Source organism: Lygodium microphyllum, chromosome 21 (genome assembly GCF_053477565.2).
Source record: "Lygodium microphyllum isolate KBCC chromosome 21, Lygodium_microphyllum_v1.1.10, whole genome shotgun sequence".
Classification (NCBI taxonomy): Eukaryota; Viridiplantae; Streptophyta; class Polypodiopsida; order Schizaeales; family Lygodiaceae; genus Lygodium; species Lygodium microphyllum.
In genome coordinates this window covers 137348080-137369754 of record NC_141155.1, presented here as the reverse complement: position 1 = coordinate 137369754, position 21675 = coordinate 137348080, and the positions used below count along the sequence as shown (strand labels likewise).

General features: G+C 42.3%; 1 protein-coding gene across 2 annotated transcripts in view; it reads left to right on the top strand.

Annotated features, from left to right (window-relative positions):
• Nucleotides 1–21675, top strand: part of NRPA1 (nuclear RNA polymerase A1) — a 145964-nt gene that overhangs the window by 89317 nt on the left and 34972 nt on the right. The window contains exons 9-19 of one of the 2 annotated variants that reach the window (XM_087661269.1): nucleotides 3141–3331; nucleotides 8990–9277; nucleotides 9397–9485; nucleotides 9592–9739; nucleotides 10064–10285; nucleotides 10379–10645; nucleotides 10760–10907; nucleotides 15223–15428; nucleotides 15593–15795; nucleotides 15907–16105; nucleotides 16215–16504. In XM_087661269.1, coding sequence (XP_087517395.1) covers nucleotides 3141–3331; nucleotides 8990–9277; nucleotides 9397–9485; nucleotides 9592–9739; nucleotides 10064–10285; nucleotides 10379–10645; nucleotides 10760–10907; nucleotides 15223–15428; nucleotides 15593–15795; nucleotides 15907–16105; nucleotides 16215–16504 — 2251 coding nt within the window. The remainder of the gene's footprint in view (nucleotides 1–3140; nucleotides 3332–8989; nucleotides 9278–9396; nucleotides 9486–9591; nucleotides 9740–10063; nucleotides 10286–10378; nucleotides 10646–10759; nucleotides 10908–15222; nucleotides 15429–15592; nucleotides 15796–15906; nucleotides 16106–16214; nucleotides 16505–21675) is intronic. The other variant, XM_087661270.1, reaches the window with a different exon arrangement.

The following is a 21675-nucleotide window of genomic DNA, read 5'->3' as shown; positions in this document are numbered from 1 at the left end:
CGGAGGCTGCCTTGGTGCGATTCGGGATGTGTTCGGAGTACGACTCACGCTCTAGCTCATTACCCCTGCTTTGATCCTAGAGATACAAGAGTTCGAGGTTCAGTATTCATTCACTGCATAGTGTGTTTGTTGCATGAGCATCGTATTATTAGTAGTCATATCATTTCATTTATTCATTGTCTCTAAGTTACTCTAACCCTAACCCTAACTGTGTTCTTTATATCAGTGTTTTTTACTTCCTTGTGAGATGCTTGAAGTCCTAGAGCTGTGTGGAGCATTCTTTACTTTGCTGTCTTTGCCCTTTTGTCTAGCCATAAAAGCTTGCTTCGAGGCTATGACATCCACACCACTATTTCTTCTTGTTTGCTCCTCCTCTTGAAGCAAATTGATTAAGTGAAGAAAAGTAATCGACTATGCGGCAATCCTCATGGTGAGGTTTAAGGCCGTATGAAAAGCCAAGTACGAAGGGGGTAATGAGTTCAATGTAGTAGATATCAGATGTGCATCTGAATAGTACTTATCGACATTCATAAGTTGCTCACGCAAGTTTTGAATTTTGTTCAAGTAATCCTGCATAGGATCACCCTCATCCATCTTCCCTGTATCAAGTTTTTTCTTTAAGAAAGAGATGCGGATCTCATTCTTACTAGCAAACATCTGCTCCAAGGTTAGCTAAGCTTCTCATGAAGAAGCTGTGGAATGAATGTGGGGGATGATGGACCGATGAACTGCCAATGCAATCAGTGACAAAGCATGTGCATCCCGTGTATCCCATGCTTTTTGAGTTGCTAATCTTTGGGGAAGTGTCTTAAGTGGAGCAGGTTGAACAGGCTGAGGTGCCCAATGTCCACATCCTCCTAGAGGAGTAGTAGGAGCCACGACTGCGTGCCTAACTTCTTCTCCACTGATGTAGTCCCAAAGATTTTTCGCAACAAGCACATTTTTCATCGTGAAGGACCAAAGCGAGTAATTGTTACCATCCAATCTGTCCTCTTTCGATACATAGGTAAATACATCTCCTCCCTGATTTTCCAATATAATCAATACCAAGAGAAGGCAAAAGAGCAATGTCCAAGCTTGAATAACCTGGAAATCTCCAAAATTTCCAAAAATTACAGCAAATAGCGTGCTGCAATTAGTACACTGAGGTACACTCTGTCAAAACTATCTGTAATGCACACAGTCCAAGGCAGCAACATTGTATGAGCAAAAACCCAAAAATTTCTTGCCCCAAAATTGTCCAAAACAGTCTATTGCAGTCTGAGACTTAGTACATTTGCCAATGTCTTCAAAAAACTCAAAAGCCCCAAAATTTCTGATAAATTTGCCAAGAAATTTGCATCAATTGTGTCCTAGAAACGTACTTAGAGTTCTGTGCCTGCTCGGGCAGAAGCCTTGTTTCCAGAAATGAGTCTGGAATAAAATAAAATAAAAAAAACCTCTGAAATCAGTCGACCAGGTACAGGTGCAGACGACACTCCAGGTTGGCATGGCACAGGCGGGCACTGGCGGCAGAGTCTTGACTGGCGAGCGGCGTAGGTGCTGGTACAGGTGCGGGTGACAGCTCAGAAGAGTGGCCGGCGGCGTGCTAGAGACCTGGCCGGAGGGCGCAGACTGGTGGGAGCAGCACAAAAGGCGGGCGAAGGCGGCACACACCAGGTGGGGCGGGCGGCACAGGGGCGTAACAGGTAGGCTATTGGGTGTTGGTCAGGAGCGTCAGTACAGGACACGTCAGAGGCTGCAGGCGGTTGCAGGCGTCATCAGAGGTAGCTTGGCGGGTGATATGCCAGGCGTGTCAGAGGCGGGTGTGTTTGGACGGTGGTGCTGCCAGGCGAGCTGGCGCCAGGGGGCTGAGTTGACAGGTGCAGCATTGGACTGAGGACAGTCTGGCACTGCTAACGAGCTGCTGTAGGAGCAAGCCAGCTCCAGAGCTGACAGTGGACAGGGGACAGATCTGGTAGTGAGCAGGGACTCCTGGAGGCTGAGCGGAGCTGAACTGAGGAGAGCCTCAGCTCTGATACCAAATGTGAGATGGAGAGAGGATCGAAGCTCACGTGAGAGTGCAGTAGACAGTGTGGAGAGTGGAGCACGACACCTAATGCAATAGACTGAAAGAGTGTAATCTGAAAGTACAAAGTACAACCCTTAAACCTTAGGGTCGTAGGGGGTGTTCAGACCCGAACACGATAAGTTCCCGTAAGTGTGTCACATAAGCACATACGAAAGAAGACAATAAGTCTGGGGGAAAAAACCTCTTGTGCTGAAAGTAAAAAGTGCCCCAATGTCCTACTGATCACCGACACTCCTCTGTGAGCGTAAGCGTGAGTGAAAACCCAACATAAACTGATTAGGTCTTTATCATAGCCCCAAAACTCAAATTAGGAACTTTTATTAAAAAAGAAATGCATCCCTAGAGAGTGTGTGTGTCCCATAAGCCAAACCCTAATCGGGGAGGGACTATCCATCTATGAATAGACAGGTGCCCACCACTCAGTCTTAATGCTGCTTTGTAGATTGCTAACACCTGTCTCTGCTGTTCACATCCGCTTTGTGGAGGATAATTCAGTTCGAGCTGCTGTCCATTGCTGATCTACACCTTCCACTTGCTGTCAAGCCCTCTATACTTGTTGATGACTGTTCTTAGCCTGTTTACATCTGTCAGCTGGCTGCTTTTACTGCTGCATATTGCCTGCCAACTTGTGTTGAGGTCAGATTTGCTGCCGCCTGGTGTTGAGGTCATCTTCCAATGTTGGACATTCATTGGCCACCCTGGTTGTACATAAACTATAGTCACAATGGGTAAAAATGTGAAATTACAGATGAGAATTCACTTTACTGAACTTTTTGAAATACTGAGTGTAACTGAACTTTTTGAAATGCAGAATGTTGTGACTGTGGAGTATAACTAACAAGGAATGTGTCAAATACTCAAGAATTATGACTGAAAACAATATTCAATGGTACAATGTATGAAGGTTTCCATTAGACACTTCAAGATGCACAAACTATCATTGTGGTTTAGTTGTGGTTGCAAATAGCCTTTTAGCTCTTACGAAAATAGCTGATACAATAACAAAATATAGTGTTAGGATAAGGTCTGGATGGAATTTTCAAATCTCTCATTGCTATTTTTTCTGAAGCCACAGGAAAGAAAAGTGATCAATCAGGTATAAGGCAGTTGCTTGAGAAGAAAGATGGACTGTTTCGAATGAACCTGATGGGTAAACGGGTAAACTACTCCTGTCGGTCAGTTATATCTCCTGATCCTTATATCGCAGTGAATGAGATTGGCATCCCGCCATATTTTGCAACACGGCTCAGTTATCCTGAGGTACAGTTTAGTTTTCTTTGTTGGAGAAAAACCAAAGCATCCAATATTTATTACAGAAGATTTCTTACTAGATCCTTTTAGTGTATTGAACCATTAAAAAAATCTGTCTGTTTCCTGGAATTTGCAAACACTAAAAAACAATTAACATCGAGAGCTGCTTTACAGTCACCTTTTATGCACCGTCTGACAGTACTGCTCATTTTGTCTCTGTTTCGATTGCGTAAAATACAACTGTGGTGACCATGTTTAAGAAGCATTATTGGTGATGTACCCTGGATGTTACATGAAAATTGACATTTCAAGACAGAGAAGTTGAGAAGGGAGCTATTATTGGAGTACAAGAAAACTTCTTCATCTAGCACAAGTGCTGCAACTGGCATTTGTACGGGCTCTTTTGTAAATTTATCAATCAAAACAATGTTGTGGAGAATCACACAATCATGTGGGCAATTAGGTCTCTTGCTCTTCAATCTTCCTCCCTTCTTAAACATAGGGCAGTGATGGAGGTGTAGTCTGCGAGATTTCTCAATTATGAGTCACATTGATGATGGTGAATTAAGGTCCAAGGATAATAAAGTTACAATGCCTGGAATGCCCACACACTGAAGATAAATCAGACAGTCAAAAATACAGATAGTGATTTGTCTAGTAACACAGCACTTGAAGTCAAATCCAGTGAACAATACAGCCGTTTTGAAAGCACAACAAGGCATTCCACACCCGTGCAGACAAACAACTAGTGACAACCGTATGGAAGTCATAATTTCCATGCTATCTTAGTGGCAAAATGAGGCTGGTGCAACTGTAGAATAGCAGGAACAATGAGGGGAAGTGGAGATTCGACAGTAAATTTGATAGACAGCAACAAACTTCTTTTTTGGACAGACTGTCAGCCACAGAACCAGTTTCAAGCTGTTCAAGAATGTGCCCTTTTTTTAAGTGACCTTTATGAATACGTTTTAGGAGTAAGGTTCTGAAAGATTTTATTAACTCACACAACTTAAACATTAACTCTCCATCGCATCTTAGGCACTTAAACACACACTTGAGTAATCATAGGCAAGTACACTGCGTCTTTATGCAAACTTTTCCCTGGATCACCATTGCCATATGCAGTCATATGGATAATGTGCACATCCACTGGAATTTGTAAGTCTCTCTTATTATTAGCCAGACGGGACATGGACTAGCGTGAATAGATGTTTTAAACATACAGAGGTGCCCATAATTCTCTCTAGGTGCAACTTTTTCATATCGTATATCCCCTTTGGCAGGGCAAGTTGCACTTGTACACGACATAAACCTCTTATATGAGTACTTCATACAACTCAAGTTGTTCCATAGAGAGGTCAGGTTCAGGCTTGACTAATAATATTACAAATTTCAAGAAAACTTTATTAGGCCACATAAGTAGAGTTTAAACTCACACATGCATAGGGTTGATAATGACTGCCATGACCTTGGTCAGGTTTCTTGCTTGTTGCATGGCTGGTATAGTCAAATCTGCTCGAACACATATTGCCATACCTAGTCTTCAACTACTTGGGGGCTATTGTGTGACATTTTAATATCTATTTTATTATACTAAAATGTGCCATGAGTCTTGACACTTCAATGATTACACCATAGAGTTTAACTATGGATTATACATAGGAACCTCCTTGTATGACATATAAACATCATATAGTAGGGCATGAAATTTCATATGTTGCATCAATATCAAACTACTTGGCGCATTAGATAGTTCTTAGAATCAACCACATATTTGCGAGTGGCATATCCATTATAAAAGTTCTTTCTTTGTGTGGCAAACTCATTTGTGGCTGCAAAAATTTTGAAGCTCCTTCACCTCCAGTGGATAATGAGTCTCAATGGCTCATGAAGTGGAGGGTGGAGCATTATTCAAGTGTTGTGGAAATGTTAACTTTTATTAACATCAAGTGCTATCACTATTTGAGAGGGATTACAGAATTTGTCATCTTTCTTTCTAGAGTGCTTCTTAAGTCTAACTCTCTTAGAAATTGTAGATATACCCTAACACCAAAGTTCATTTTGGCAAGCATGCTTGCTTGACTTTGTCTTTTTGCTTTTCACACATAAAAGCAGGAACTTGCTTGACCTTGTGAAGAGCCATGCGCTCAATAAGAGTGGGGAATCACTTTACTTTAAAGTGGGGTTGGTGTTGGTTTAGGCAAACTCAATTAAAGGGAAGTACTTTTTATAGATAGTGTTTTGTGCAGCATCATAACTTTTGAACACATCAAGGAAAGTGGAATGGAAAATCTTGTTGTATCCATTTGTTTGGTGGTAAGCATAAGAGATGTCAATCTTTTACACACGTTGTCCTTTTGGAATTACCAACTATATTGGGATTAGACCGCATAATAATAGCTTTGGGAAAATAGTCTAGCTAGGTGATGTGCCTTGATTGTTTTGTTTGCTCAATTTATCCACAAGTCAATATAACATCCTTATCCTGCTGAGGTTTGGCTAATGTAAATTGAAAATCATAGATAATCATCTCTTGCTACATACAGTATACTTTTTACCTCTTCAGTAACTTTGATGAGAAATTTTACAATGCATGAATGATTTTTTAAATGGTTGTGTTTGCCTTTAGAGCATGGTGATGAATAGTGTCAGTGAACTGTGACTCCACCTAATAAGCTTGCAATCTTGATAGTAGGGGTGGCAGGAGAGAAAACAATGACTACTAGTTTTGGTGGTAGTGATTTTGTTTATAGGGGTGAGGTGATGGTGTTGTTCTTTTGGATAAAGCATCAAGCACTAGATCTAATGATTGGTTTTACTACAACTTCAATCCGAGCAATAATGGTAATAACACACACATGCCTTTTTTTTCCCAAAAAAGGTGTGGTTAATTTTATTACTTGAAAGAAAATTATAATGAAGTACAAGTGCTCAACGGTCTAGGTGGAGTTGTTTGTAGATAAAAAACAACTCATAAATATGAGCCTCTCAGGGCAGTTTGGGGAGGATGGGGGATAGCAGATATGGGGGAGGAATGTAGCAACACCAAGGGCAACTGTTGTGCAACATGATAAACAGGCCGTAGCCACCTGAGGCACTCCTTGATCCTAATCCAACTCATTCAAATATCTACCTTTTCCAAATCAAGAGTTGCCACTCTTGGATTTTGACCACGCTATGTGTGGATCCATTTTTCATGTCTGCTATTGGAGTCCTATGACTCTAATCCTCCTCCAAGGTATGTTAGGGCGGCGAAGACCCTATTGTCCTTTGTCTAGAGTTAATTGGTCACTACCCTTCGGCATAGAAAAGAAAGCGCCTTGGGGGGGGGGGGCACCGTTGCCTTTGCGTACTGCAGGCATTGGGATGGCCATAGGTGGAAATTGTGTTGCTCATCTTCTGTCATGCCTGCCCAAGCTCTTGGTTAAGGGGTAGCCAATCATGGGGATCATTGCATCAATCTCTTCCCTCCTGGCCTTTGCCCCTGTTAGGCATCCAATTGCTTGCTATAGTACCCTCAGATCTGTGACCCTATAATATCTAGAGTCTCCTTACTCCGTTGGAGTGGATAGGGCTATCCTCCCAGCCAGCCCGTTGGTTGTGAATGCACCCCTCCAGCTGCATCCTATCACGATCACATATTTGGATGACTGGTCGGACTCATTGTGGCAAAACAGGGTTCATTGCTCTAGGACCTTCTGCAATCTGTTTTAGACCCATTGTTCACTGTGAATAAAAAATGATTTGGGTAATGTGGTCGGTGCTGTAGCAAAAATCCATCTCAGAGATCATGTTCACTCCCCTTCTAAACGGGTTTCGCATTCCTCAAAATCCCCTTGGAGGAGGACTTTTTGGATCTGACCACTTGTAATGAGCCCTCAGACCACTAGGTTGCCCATAGGGCTTGGCTCTAGTTGTCTATATCAATGATCCCCAAACCCCCCTCTGAGCAGTGGCAATTCTGAATTGAGGAGCATAATTTGAAATACACAAGATGGTGAGACACCAGCAGGAAGCTGAGAGTGCGCAACATAGGAGAATCACGAATATTGAAAGAAAGGGAAGAGAGAGACAAGACGAACACAGAGAATGGAGTTACGAAACTGCATTGATCTGAAAATGAAAGCTGAATACAAGGCTGCAGTGATCAGCCCCTCGATGTTGCTGGTATGCATTAGCAAGGGCACTGAATGGGGAGAAGAATTGTGGGACAGCATGCTGAAAAGTGGAGAGAGTGGAGGCAACTGATGCAATGTGCTGGCAGGCTGGAAATCGGCAGCTATAAATAGCTGGAGCCTGCAAAACTGACTGACCAGCTGCCTGAAATGGTGAAAAAGCTGGGTGACTTGCAGCTGGTCAATTACTAGATGACCAGCTTGTAAAATTGCCTCCTAGACTGCCACATGGAAAAATCATAATGCACTCAGCCCGACTAGTGTGGACACAGCTATAGACTGACTGATCAATTTGGAAACAGAAATGCAAATGCATAGAAGGCTGTAAGAGCTCCTCTATCTCTGTCAGACTCTAACATAGCTTATAACCAAGAGACAACCAGCATGATTACAAGAAATGCTAACACCCCCTCTCAGATATTGGGAGTGACCAATGGCCAAGGATGTGCTTATGATGAATAGTGGAACCATGAGACAATTGTTTCGTGAAGATTTCGGCTGCATGGTCCGGCATAGGACAATAGACCACCTCCAACTTGGACTCCAAAATTTGTTTTTGTAGAAAATCAACATGGACATAGGCATCGCAAAGATGTGAAGTGGCCAGCATAAGGGTTTTTTCCGAAGAAAGCTTGATAGGGAGTCATATCTTGTAATGCAACAATTAGTGACTTCTTGTGTATTTTTTGGCATTTGGTTTGCAGCATAGGCCTTCTCAATTCATGGAATAGCACATCCAATTATTGGTAACAAAGATCGCTGATGATTGAGACTTGGAGGATTGATGCCTTTGAAAGAATGCTTTATGGATATGATCCCCTCTTAATGGTACACTGGAAGGAGGGCCTAGAGTGCCTTCGATAGCTGTCTCTCTACGAACAATTCTGTGAGGGAAGTGCTCAACTCAGAGGGCCTTAACCCAAAGAATGATCTTGGTTTCCACAATAATAAAATTGGAGTTCCTATGTATTAAGGGATTGAAGAAGATGCCTGTGGATTGCGGAGATTAGTTATGTCAAAAGGATTAGAAGTAAGGAAAACATTTTACAAATCATACATACCACTATATGAGTATAATACAGACACAGAAAGCAAAATAAATCCAAAGTTGCAACTGCAATATAAGTACTCTGCTATTATCAATAGAGCAAGCCAAGGTTGAAATGATGCACAGTTTTGGATCACAGAATTGAATAGGAAACCCCGTACTCAAGGGATTCTGTTAGCTCAATAGGGATGCGAGTAATTCAGCTCAGAAACCTCACTCCACTTACAATCTTAAGGTGTCAACTCCAGAGTGTAAAAAAGAATAACACAATAGATGATATTCTAAAGCTGAAAGGGGCTGAACTAGGCCACCATCTTAAGTGTTTCCTTCAGGAGTGCAAGCCTCTTTTTTCTCAAGAAGGGATTTTTTATTAGGTTATGTGTTGATGTATTAATCATGGCATCCTGTATTCAATGTTAACAAAACGTTTTGTTGGTGATGCAGAAAGCCACACATTGGAATATTGATAGACTAAGAGCAGCAGTTATCAATGGATCTTCTGTCTATCCGGGTGCTACTCATGTACAGGATGAAACGGGTGTAATGGTAGCTTTGAGTAATATAAGCAGGGCACAGCGTACAGCCTTAAGCAAGACTTTGCTTTCTACACCAAGATCAACAGCAAATAGTGCTGCAACCTCATTTGGAGCTAGTAATGACAGCATAAAAGTGACTGGTAAGATCGTATACAGGCATCTCCGGGATGGTGATGCATTGCTGGTGAATAGACAGGTAATGGTTGCTCTTGTATTTGTGGATTGATCTTATTATTAGCTATTTTGGTTGTAAGACTTTATAACTACTTTGGTTGTAAGACTTGATAACAAATGTGTGCTCACAATTTTGAACAGCCAACACTTCACAAGCCGAGTTTGATGGGACACATAGCCCGCGTCTTAAAAGGTGAAAAAACATTGCGTTTGCATTATGCTAATTGCAGGTTTGTTTCCTTTTTTCCCCCTTTTTGTACTACATTTTTTTCCTGGCATATACTGTTATGTGCAAGGCTTGTACTCACACGAATGTTTTTTCGAACTGTTCATCAGTACATATAATGCAGACTTTGATGGTGATGAAATGAATGTTCACTTTCCTCAAGATGAAATTGGAAGAGCTGAAGCATATTATATCGTGAATGCAAACCAACAGTATGTGGTTCCAACAAATGGTGATCCTATTAGAGGACTGATTCAGGTATTTATTGGTTGACAGACGAGTAAGAAAAATATTTATCCTGGTAGTCAGCTACCATTGTTGACATCATATGTGTTGTACATGGATGTATAGCATGTGAAAGTGCATAAAATAAACATGACCATGCATCTGGATTAAGATGATACTGACCTTGGTAAGTGGGATAATAGACTAAAGTGGAACGCTTGGGAGAAGTCTAAAGCTGCTTGAAACTGGAATGTGGGAGATGATACAGAACTAGCACTCTGCACTCTGCATGTGCATTACTTCCATGTTTAATATTCCATTTTTATCTTATGAAACGTTTTTGTTGTGGGTTCCTAGGATCACATCATAGGTGCTACTCTTCTAACAAAGAAGGACACATTCTTAACAAAAGAAGAATACCAGGAGCTTGTATACTCAGCTTGCATTTCTTCTGCACCAGCATCATTTGCCAAGGGACAAAGAGGACAAGCAAAAGTGGGAATGATAGAGCATGACCGATACATTGCAACAGTTCCCCCGGCAGTGTGGAAACCCAAACAACTGTGGACTGGCAAGCAAGTAAGGTTCACATTTTAAAAGATATTTACCTCCAATGCATGTAACCTTGTCAGAGCAACCTTTTGGTTTAGTTAACATGCCATTCTATCGTAGGTTATTACAACTGTGCTGAACTATGTCTCAAATGGGAGGCCAGCTTACACCGTCAAGAACATTGGAAAGGTTTCGGGGGAGTATTGGGGTCGGACTAGTGGTGAAACAAAGTTGCGAATCCATCAAAATGAGCTACTCCATGGAGTTATTGACAAAGCCCAGTTTGGGAAGTACGGTCTTGTGCATGCTTTTAAAGAATTCTATGGTGCGGACGCTGCTGGGCAGCTTCTTTCTATACTTAGCCGATTGTTTACCTCATATTTGCAGGTTGTATAGCTTGTATTCACTCTTTCGTATCTCCTCATGAGAAATAAGCATAAAAGGTGAATTAATTATTGCTGGGTTGAATGAGTCCATTTTGATTAGTAATCACTTCTGCAGATGTTTGGGTTCACTTGTGGGATGGCTGATCTACTCTTAGTCCCTCAAGCAGAGAGAAAAAGACAGAAAGTATTAGCAGCAACTCAGAAGGCTGGTCTCGAAGTTCATAAGCGTTTCATTGGTGCAGAGGATAGAGATTTGGAACCAGGTAGAGACTTTAAAAATTAACCTTGACTTCAACAAATTTTAGCATAATCTTGCCTTCTGAAATGTGCATGTTCTCAGGAGTACAGATGGGAGCTACAATGGATTTGAAAAGCAAAACTGATACAAAAGAAAATTCTGTTGAGATTTAGGCAATCATACCCAGTGTGCCTCTTTGTATGGAATAGTTGGGCCAAGGACATGCAGGCTTACTGGATCCCATAAGCACAATGGTGCATAGTGCTACCTATCTTGAACCAATAAAACATTGTGCTTTCCTTTCATTTTAAATGCAATATGATGGTACTTTTGTCCTTTTAGTCAAGTGTCTGAGTCATTGTCCAACCACACAAGTTTGTGTTTATGAGTCCAAGTCTTAATCTTGGAACCTATTCACTTGTGTGACATTCTATTTCAACTCTTATGTCTTCAAGCCACCATAGCCATCCTCTAGATCCGTATTTTTCACTTGGTATCAGAGCTCAGTCCAGTATGGCTTAGCTCAACTCAGCTCTTCTCTCTATTCTCTCAATCTCTCTCAACCTCAGTCTAGCTCGGTGTCAGCTCATGACTTCAATTTGGTGCTGATTTACTGTTGTTCCAGCCACTCTAGCATGGACAAAGACTCTCCAACAGTTCACTTCAATGGAGTCGGGTTTCATAGTTGTAGGCAAGATCGTGTGCAGTGGTCGGTTTGGAGGCTCTACCTATCCGCCAGGTATTGGAGTCCATAGCAGATCGCTCTGAGGTATGGGAGATCATAGGGAGTCTTACTGGATGGCATATCTGGAAGGTGCGGTGTTAGGAGGTTTTTGGCGGAGAGAGACTTTTAGTACATGTGACTTTAGCAGAGCTTTGGACCGCCATCATCCACTCCCTCCGTGGCCGATGGGACCAGGTGCAAGGCGAGTCTCGAGCTCGTCAGGAGCTCCATTTTCATTTCATGCGCACTTGCCCCCATCCCCCCTAGACTGCCGTGAGAGGCTTGTACACTTGATATATCTATGACTCTGCATCAGCTCCAGCTAGTCTGTTGAGCATGAGCACTTCCCTGTGTTCAGGTTTTTTCTGAAGTAATATAATTAGCCACACTTTATTTGCAAAAAAATAAAGCTACATGGACATCAGGGAACTGTTTGGACTGCAAATAACAACAGATGCAGCTGGAATTAGAGCAAGAAAACAGCCCATAACCGCAGGGAATAAGGTCATGACTGTTGCAAACATGTTAATAAATGTATTAGATGCTTGGTAGGAAATTCAGTAATGTGGGCAGCAAAAAGCAGCAACAAGACTGCAATAAAAGCCAAATTTACTTTCGCAGCCTCATGCATGAGAGTTACAACAGCATTTGAATTCTTGTAATTGCCTCAGATCTATAAATTTTCATACGTGGCAAGCTCGGGAAGAAGGATATGTTTTAACCGGGAGTTACAACATGGAATCTACTGCTGTGGCGAGATTTAGTGTAGGGAAATTTTCATGTTTTGTAGGTGACTACAGCAAAAACAGCAAGTTGATTCAAAATTGAAGGTGCTCACAACCTAATACGAGCTGGAAAAAGCTCTAAATAGTAGCAGCCAGCTGATATAGTTATAAAGTGATGTGCAATTTGATTTTTTGGGACCGCTTTGAGTCAAATCGGTCATGTGTGAGCTTGGTCAACTTGCTGAAAAATTCACAGCTGTGACAAATTAAGCAGGGAAGTGTCTGATTGCTCATTTGTTCAGCTTGTGGATTGGTTTTGGTTACTACCCAAGAGCAGCATGGGCTTTAACTGATCCGGCAGACAATATAGAAATTCAGTTAAAAGTGTCCATGCATTAGAACTGACTACGTCAATGAAAATAGCTAATACAAACAAGGGTAAAGACAAAAAACTGAAGACACAAGGTCAACACTAATAAACCCAGACCACCATCAATATCAAAGGATGCTAATGGTGCAAGTCAGAATCTAATCATTTTTTTCTCTAACACTTGGGCAATAAAACATCATAATTGTAAGAGATAACCTTGTATTTGAAGACATAAAACCTCAAATTTAATGGGAAAGAAAATGATAGAAATCAAGATGTAATCTTTACATTGTTTGTTGCCAATTCACTTAGCTTGGAATTGTCTTAAGAGAGAAGAAGAGGGAATAAAATTCGAAACAAGTGGATAAAATATAAACAAATCTAAATAGTGTAGACCTTGGATATTTGAAACGTATAAATCTTTAGAGGTTTTCCACACAGACAACACACATAGGTTAGCATGTCAACCTCCATTTGGTAGCCCTTGTTTGGGCCATGAGTTGGAATTGCCTCAAGCACCTAAGAATCGGGTGGAGTAATTTTGAATCCATGAAGCTTTTGAAAGTTAAGATTTGGAAATGGAGATGTAAAAAATAGAGAATTTTTGATTCCCAAGTCATAAATATAGATAAGGCAAATATTTCTCCACACAAAAAGTAGATGTGGAGTTGAGAACTCTCTTTGAAAAGTTGTCATCGTCATTATGTAGCTAGAGCCAAGCCTTAATACTACCACTTGAGGAGGCTTGGAAGAACCTTTTGCTATGAATGTTGCAATCTATTGCACCTATAGCCTAACATTTGGTGGATTTTTAAGGACAGTATGACTAGAGACCTAGGAAGGAGTTTCGAGGTTAGGCTTGTAGCTAACATCATTAGAGCGTGAAAATTTGTCTCATTTGGGCTTCATTAGTTGCTATTGAACCTACCAAGACTATGAAGGCGATGATTATTTGGCCACCCTAGAGAGGCGAACAACTACTTCTTTAATAAAAAGAAAATGAATTAGTGCCCATGGAAAAACGGACGGTGGGCTCACACATCACAAAACAAATAGTATATACACAATCACCCACTAGGGTGTTGGTGACAAAGAAAATTGAAGAAATCCTCTCCCATAGTAGATTGCCATATAAGATGTAGGAAATATGATGGATCCAAGGTCGACCACTCTTTGATGAAGTAAAAGGGTAGTATATACATATGGAAGGGGTTTTCATCCTTGGATTGACTCTTGCAAATACATGTTTTCCCCTCATCCAAAGTGATTTCTTCACAAAAACACAACGCCAATTCATAATTTGTGCAAGGGGTCATGCAATGTATTATGCTTAAATAGAATGCTTATGGAATGGTGCCACTTAGATAGTGGCATCATAGGGGAAATGTTCACTTGCCCAAGGACCCTTTTACAAGTATGATGATCAAGTCATATGGTTAATGATACAAAGTATATAAGTAAATGAATGAATGGTGACCAAAATTATGAAAGCACCAAGAGAAGATGCGTCCTCCTCTCACTAGTGGATGGTGGAAGGGAAAGCTATAGGAATCCCGTGTGCTCATAATGACGATGTGAAAGGGGATGGAGTACTGATTGTGGTTCATGGAAGAAGCTTGTGTATGACCATGTGATTGACCTGTTTGGTTAGGATCTTGATGAAATGATTAGATGAAGGTATAAACTCTTAGTTGATGGTCCCTAGCTACTTACTCTATGGAAAAATGATAGTGCATTGTAACATGTTGCATCTTCAAGCTGATGATGGGATTGCTAAGAAGTGCTATTGGGCTTTGCGGATCACAAAAGCTCACAATCAGAATGATACATGGAAATCATAGAAGCAGCATGTGCCCTGAAACGCCCATTTACATGACCCGAAATGATGAAACATGTGGATGACCTAAAAGATATTTCCCTGTTTGAAATATTTTCCCTTTGGGGAAATGGTTGCCACATGGCATTTTCCCCTTAGGGAAATGTTTCAGATGGCCTCATTTTTCGATGAACCGGAAACGATTTTGGCAAAATGTAGTATATTCTTTAGGCTTTAAACATAGTATTACTAATTGTCATGTTCTTTACGCTTGTTTAAGTGGTGTTATTGATCGTCATGTTCTTCATGCTTTAAATGTAGCTTTTAAAGTGTTATTAATCTCTTGTTCTTTAGACTTTTCTTATTATCATGTTCTTTAAGTGTTATTAAAGTTTTATTGTTAATGTTAAATGTTAAATGTTTTAATGTTATAGTTAATGTTAAATGTTAAATGCTTTAATTATGAGTTTTCTTTAAAACTCATAATGTTAAATAGTTGTTTATTATTTAATGTTCAAATGTTAAAGGTTTCATTAAGTAATCTTAAATCATTAAATATTTAATGTTTAATCGTTTAAAATGATTGACCTTAGAGTTGTTTCTATTTGTTTCAACTTTCTTTGTTAATGAGGAGGATGATCATTTACATGGCTACTGAAGTTCTGATTTCAGCTTGATGTTAGCTGACATTGTTGGTGTGTCCAGGATCAGAGGAGTTAAAGTTAGAGATTGAACATGCTATCCAAAGGCAAGGGGAGTCAGCAAGTTCATACTTGGACAGGATGATGTCTAGCTCTATGAACATTATTACCTCAGAGGTCAATACTTCTCTGTTCCCAAGTGGGCTGTTAAAGCCTTTCCCGCATAACTGCTTGTCTCTCATGACAACTACTGGTGCAAAAGGTGGACTGGTACGTGTGAATCCCTTTCTATGTATCACTCTTTTCTTTTGAAGAACTGCAACACACTTCTTGTTTTTTGTTTCTTAGGTGCTTTCCTAGTGGAGATGCATTGTTTTAAGGATCCTATCCCAAGAAACATGAGCTTTTTTGTGTATTGATTGTCTTGTGCACAGGTTAACTTCACGCAGATTTCCTCATTGTTAGGACAGCAAGAGCTTGAAGGAAAACGTGTACCTCGAATGAGCTCTGGCAAAACACTTCCATGCTTTCCTCCTTGGGACCCAACAGCACGTGCAGGTGGCTTTATTAGTGATCGTTTTTTAACCGGCCTTCGGCCTCAGGAGTACTACTTCCATTGCATGGCAGGACGGGATGGGTACACCTTTGATTCCTTTGCTACTAAACTATTACATCAGTCAGAATCTCCAGAAAGTGTTTCACTATAAATTTCCTAAAACATGGCTTCACGTTCCCTTTGCTTCCACAGGCTTGTTGACACTGCTGTGAAAACTTCGAGGAGTGGGTATCTGCAGAGGTGCTTGATAAAAAATCTGGAGTGTTTAAGAGTTCACTATGATTACTCTGTTCGTGATTCTGATGGGTCTATTATACAATTTCGTTATGGAGAGGATGGAATTGATGTTACAAGGACAAAATATCTTATGCAGTTCAAGGACTTGGCTGTGGTATGTGCACTTGAAGTGAATAACATCGGATTCAGTTGCCTTGTGTTCTCTGCTGCTTTTTTTCTGCATCATTTTACTCTAAATTTAGGCTAATACGGTTCTCCACCAGAATCATGAATTGGTCACTCAAAGAATTGGGGTAAAGGATCCAAACCATTCTTTGAAAAACGGCAATGAGTCATTTGAAGTTGTTTCTGAATCATTTGAAGCCCAACTGAAAGAATTCTTGAAAAAGCTGCCAAAGAGAAAGCGGGCTTATTTGCATCTTCAAAGTCATGTAGATCGTTCAGAGTTCAAAAAGGACATGAAACTCAACTACTTATCAAGTTGTGCGGATCCTGGAGAGCCTGTGGGAGTTCTTGCAGCACAGTCAATTGGTGAACCATCCACTCAGATGACGTAAGTGTGAGTGCACACATTCTTGCATATGTGAGAGTGAGGCAGCAAGTGTTTTACCACTGTTTCTGGAAATTCTTTTTCAGATACTCATGCTTTGAGGACCATTCCTTCGTGTGCATTGAGTGATTTCAACAACAAAAAAAGAAGTGAGCAAGTGAAGACTGACTGACTGATTGACTGATTGGCTGGTCTGTGACTCTTTAGATTAGATGGCACCCTCAACAATCTAATTTCTCTTTTGGACAAGAAATAGGCTTTGTGAGTTTCTTTGACTGAGTTACCTGGAGTTGGGTTGCACGACAAGAGCTTCTGATTTATGGGAAGTAGCTACATGATACATCGCATAGATACTAGGAGACCCTCTCAGGGTGGTTTGGGTGGAACAGATGGAGTGAGCCAAGGTGAGGGGTCTAGTTCTACTGGAGACTGCTATCTCTGACCATGAAGAATGAACTGCAGTACAATGATTGGATAATGCTCTTATTGTCTCCTTGGAGCTTTTTGGGTCAAGCTGACAGAATACGGGAGATTGGGAGTTATATAAAGGGTGACATACATGGAAGGGACAGTTTCCATTTAAAATGATCTGGCAGCTATGGGGATGAAAGCACAAGAAGGATGGAGCATTGACTATGGTGAATTCTAATCCATGAGACAAGTCGATTGTCCCTGGACATCAAAATGTGACATGCTGGAAGATGGTGAGTGATATACTGTAAAAGAAGCTAAGGTGGTGTACAAGACAAAATAGTGCTCATACAGGGATGCAATGTGAGGATGAGATAGTACATCTTTAGCTGTGTGAGTGAATGATACTCGTATATCTAGTTCCACCTCTATATATATATATATATATATATATATATATATATATATATATATATATATATATATATATATATATATATATATATATATATATATATATATAGAGAGAGAGAGAGAGAGAGAGAGAGAGAGAGAGAGAGAGAGAGAGACACTGTTTCAGATGCGGCCAGTTGGGCGATTTCCTTTCGGAATGCTACAAAAATACGGAGGTAGTGCAGGGCCCTATGGATCAAGATTTGGAAATGCAAGACCACCACCCTCAGCACATGTTTCAGCAAACAGTACCTAATCCAGAGCACCTTCCCCAACAAGGTCCTGAGGAAGGTAAGAAGAATGACCCCCCTGAGGGTGGGAAGCGTCCTTCGACTGTGGTAGGGCGGAATTTGTCTCCTCGGGAGGATTCTTGGGTCACTGTGGTTCGTCATAATGCTAGGCAAGATTCTCAATTGAATCCTGCCCATTCTATGCCGCCCCCAATCACTAAGACCTTCCAACGCAGAAGTAGGGGTTCTTATATGAAACCTCAATCTTTGCATCCCTTGGTAGTGGAAGATAGAAGGACTTTTGATTCAACCTTGCAATTCGATGCTCGTGGAAGGCTTGTGCCTCCTTGGGACGTTTTCCGCTCCTTGCAACTACAGTTTCCTTCCCGAGCATCGATTGCGGGTTTGCAGAGAGCAGATCTTGTAGATGTTATACGTACTGAAATGGAGAAATTCTAGGCGGCCAAGGCTATTGATGTAAAAGGGAAAGGCAAAGCGATGGTTCAATAGTTCTTATTTTCTGATTGATCATGAAACTTGCTTTGTGGAATGTAAAAGGTATTTCTTTGGGCAGCAAGCAGTATCAGTTGTGGAAAGTTGTGCTTGCCGGAAATTGGGATGTTTTTTGTGCTGTGGAGCACAAACAACATTCTTTGGCTGGATGCTCTTATGTGTGTAAGGATTATGCGGCCTTTTTTAGTGGTCGTGCTCCATATAAATCGGGAGTTATGTTGGTTGTCAAATCCTCCCTGCAACCAACATTGGTTTCTCAAGATACCCGCGGCCGATTTCTCATCCTTGAAATATGTCATGAGGGGGAGGTTCTATGGATTGTAGGCGTGTATGCTCCTTCTAATGCAAGGGATTGTCGTCAGCTTTGGGATGACTTGCACTGCCTTGCCTTGGCTTGTCAAGGCTTTGTTATGGATGACTTTAATGCCTGTATTTCTCCAGATTAGGCGACCTCTCCGCATTTGGTTATGGATGGTCTTGAACGACAGGCTTGGGATGCTCTTGCAGCAGCATCTTTGAAACAGGACATGTGGTCCTTGATGTATCCATCACAAGTCAGGTATACTTATTGCTCTTTCGAGCATCCTAATACTTGGGCCAGATTGGATAGAATCTACATCTGCCAAAGCAACTCTTTTCTTCATGCAGTCATTGATATGCGGGTGGAAAGACATCATGTTCTGTCAGATCATTACCCTTTGGTCCTGGAAATTAGGCATATACCTGTTCATGCATTCAAGGCTTTCCTTGCCCATTTGCCTCTTTGGTTTAATCAATCTTTTTTGCAGCAAAATCAGTTTCTGGAAGATGTTCAGCGCCTGATAGCTTCTTTTAGCTTGAAGGTTCTATCTAGAGGGATGGAAGCATGGGCGATTTTTGGGGATAATGTGCGAGCCTTATCCCATCAATAGGGTGTTCAACATGCTTCCTTGTTTTGAGCTGAATTGCAACATGCTCAAGCTTTATTAGCTCATTCCTTGGCTTTGTGCTAGATTGGGGATTCCGATGATAACTTGCTCTCTTGCATTGAATGGTTGAAAGGTCAGCGAATCAGATATACCATTGATGGTGGAAGCTAAAAGATGGGTCACGGGGAAGGTTAATAAGTTCTGGTATCGCAGGGATAACAAAAAGAAGTGGCCGGACAGGTTTATGGTTCCGTATCAGGTTAAAGTGTTCATGTGGAGGCTGCTCATTGGGGGTCTTCCAATGGAAGAAGTGCTCCGTGACCAAAAGATCTCCGTAGGGCGCTGTGTTTTCTGTACTACATGCGATGAGACATTGCTTCACCTCTTTGTCTCTTATCCTGTTGCTCGATAGAATTGGAATTTCATTTCCCATGTGTGGTTCTCGGTGATTCAGCACTGCATACTAGTTTACTCATGGATTATGGGAAATGTGTCCTCTATGTCCTCTTTGTCTTCAGATTGTCTTCAGATTATGGGAAATATATATATAGATAGATAGAGAGAGAGAGAGAGAGAGAGAGAGAGAGAGAGAGAGAGAGAGAGAGAGAGAGAGAGCGTGACCGTGGCGATGGCAACTGTGTGACCCTCCCTATACGGCGACTTGATCCCAGCCTCGCGCCCCTGCCTTCTCGCGTTTTTTGAGCATCACGTCTGTGCAGCTTTGCGCGGCTTTGTGTACAGGACTCAGGCGGAACAAGTGACAGAGAGGCAGAGCGAGAGAGAGACAGGGAATCGAGAGGGAATGGAGAGAGATGTCCTCGTCTGAGCGCCCCTCCCTGCCACGGGCCGTTTGACGTGCGGGTCCTGGTCGCAGCCATCGCTTGTCAGCCCTGTGATTCGAGGTCCCTGCTGTCACCATCAAACCTGAGCGTCGTGGTCCCTGCAGCTGCCCATCCGTCCTGCAAATCGTGCTCCTAAACCTGCATCGTTAGGGTTGCGCCCTGCTCTCTGCGTCACCTACACTATCTCTGGATAGGCCACGACTGAGGCAGATAGACGTGCACCTTTGCCTGGGAGGGAGGGAGGGAGGGAGGGAGGGAGGGAGGGAGGGAGAGAGAGAGAGAGAGAGAGAGAGAGAGAGAGAGAGAGAGAGAGAGAGAGAGAGAGAGCCAGCCCTCTGCTTGCTGCCCGCCCTGATCTGCCCATTTTGCCACCAAGGGGCAGCAGCCAGTCACACCCAGGTTGCCACACATAGCGCGCGACAGCGTGAGCCAGCAAAGGGAACCAGCCCTTCTCTGCCTGCGGATGTGCCTTCTCTGCACAGCGGCTGTCTGTTTCTGTGCACGCGCTTCCCAAGCTTCTTCATCAGTCCAGTGCCGGGTCCATTTTGCCTAAGAAAGAGGGAGAGCGGCCTGCACATTCTTGCCTCCCGTGAGATCTTTGTTCGGCCTCTGACCGGTATACGCAGTAATACACCATGGCTGGTCTAGACCTGGATTTTATAGACCAAACGGTGGCAGCGCTTGGTCCAGACTCTGATATTGAGGAACCCGATGATATGGTTCCGTGCAATGAAAAGATGCCCACTACTCTTGACTTTCAGCCTGCAGGCAAACGCACCAAGCACACTTCGGAAGAGACAATGGATCATCAGGATCGTTCCTATGCTCAGGCTACTTCGGATTCTGCAGACTCTCAGGACGTTGACTGGGAGCATCTGCTAGAGTTTGCCAACACTCTACTTGGCGATTATGTTCAACATAATCAGGAAGTCTTTTCTGACTCTCCACCGGAAGATGTTTTGGAAGCCACCGTTGACCCCAAATCTGTCTTGCGCTCCTTTTCAGTATTCTATGATCGCGCCGTGATACTCTTCTTCACTGGTAGAATCCCCCAGCTTTCCCGTATTCGCCAGTGGCTGCATAGTCTGCTACAAGGGGAATGTGTTGAAGAGATTTTTGTGGGGCCCCGAGGCTTTTTTGAGGTGCTGTTAAAATCCGAGACGCACCGTGCTGCTCTCCTGTCTAAACTGCCTCTGTTTTTTTATCGCCGTTTGGTCCATGTTGTACCATGGCGCCCAATGGCAGATTTTCAATGCCTGCTGCAGCGAGAGTGCCCTGTATGGGTTGAAGTGGAAAATTGCCCGGCTGTTTATTGGCCACTGTTGAAGGACGCCATGGCTGCTGTGGGCACTGTTCGGGTCCCTCCAAGTTTAAGGGCCGTGAATCGTAACCGCTTGTGTATGTTATGGGACACTACTAGGAAAAGGCCTGCGTGGTTACGTCTCAATTGCTCCGGCATGCATCCTTTACACTTTCGTTTGAAATGGGGCAATTTTGCAGGACATTGCTTTTCCTGTGGAAAATTAGGGCATTTCATCGCCGAATGCCCAGAGCAGCAACACACTTCAGATGCTGGGCATGTTCCGCTGCCCATGGAAGATATGGTATGTGATGTCCCGTCGCAGGATGCTATTCACCTCCCTAAAGTGTTGGATAAAGGTAAACAACAGGTTTCGGGTTTGGATTCCCGTGGCACAGACTGGGTTGAAGTACGCGCAAAAAAAGGTAACAGGGTGGTTGCTGGCATGGAGAATTCTGTGCCTTCTGCATCACAAGATTCCATGCGTACTTATATGCGCAGGAAAGAAATGTTGCCT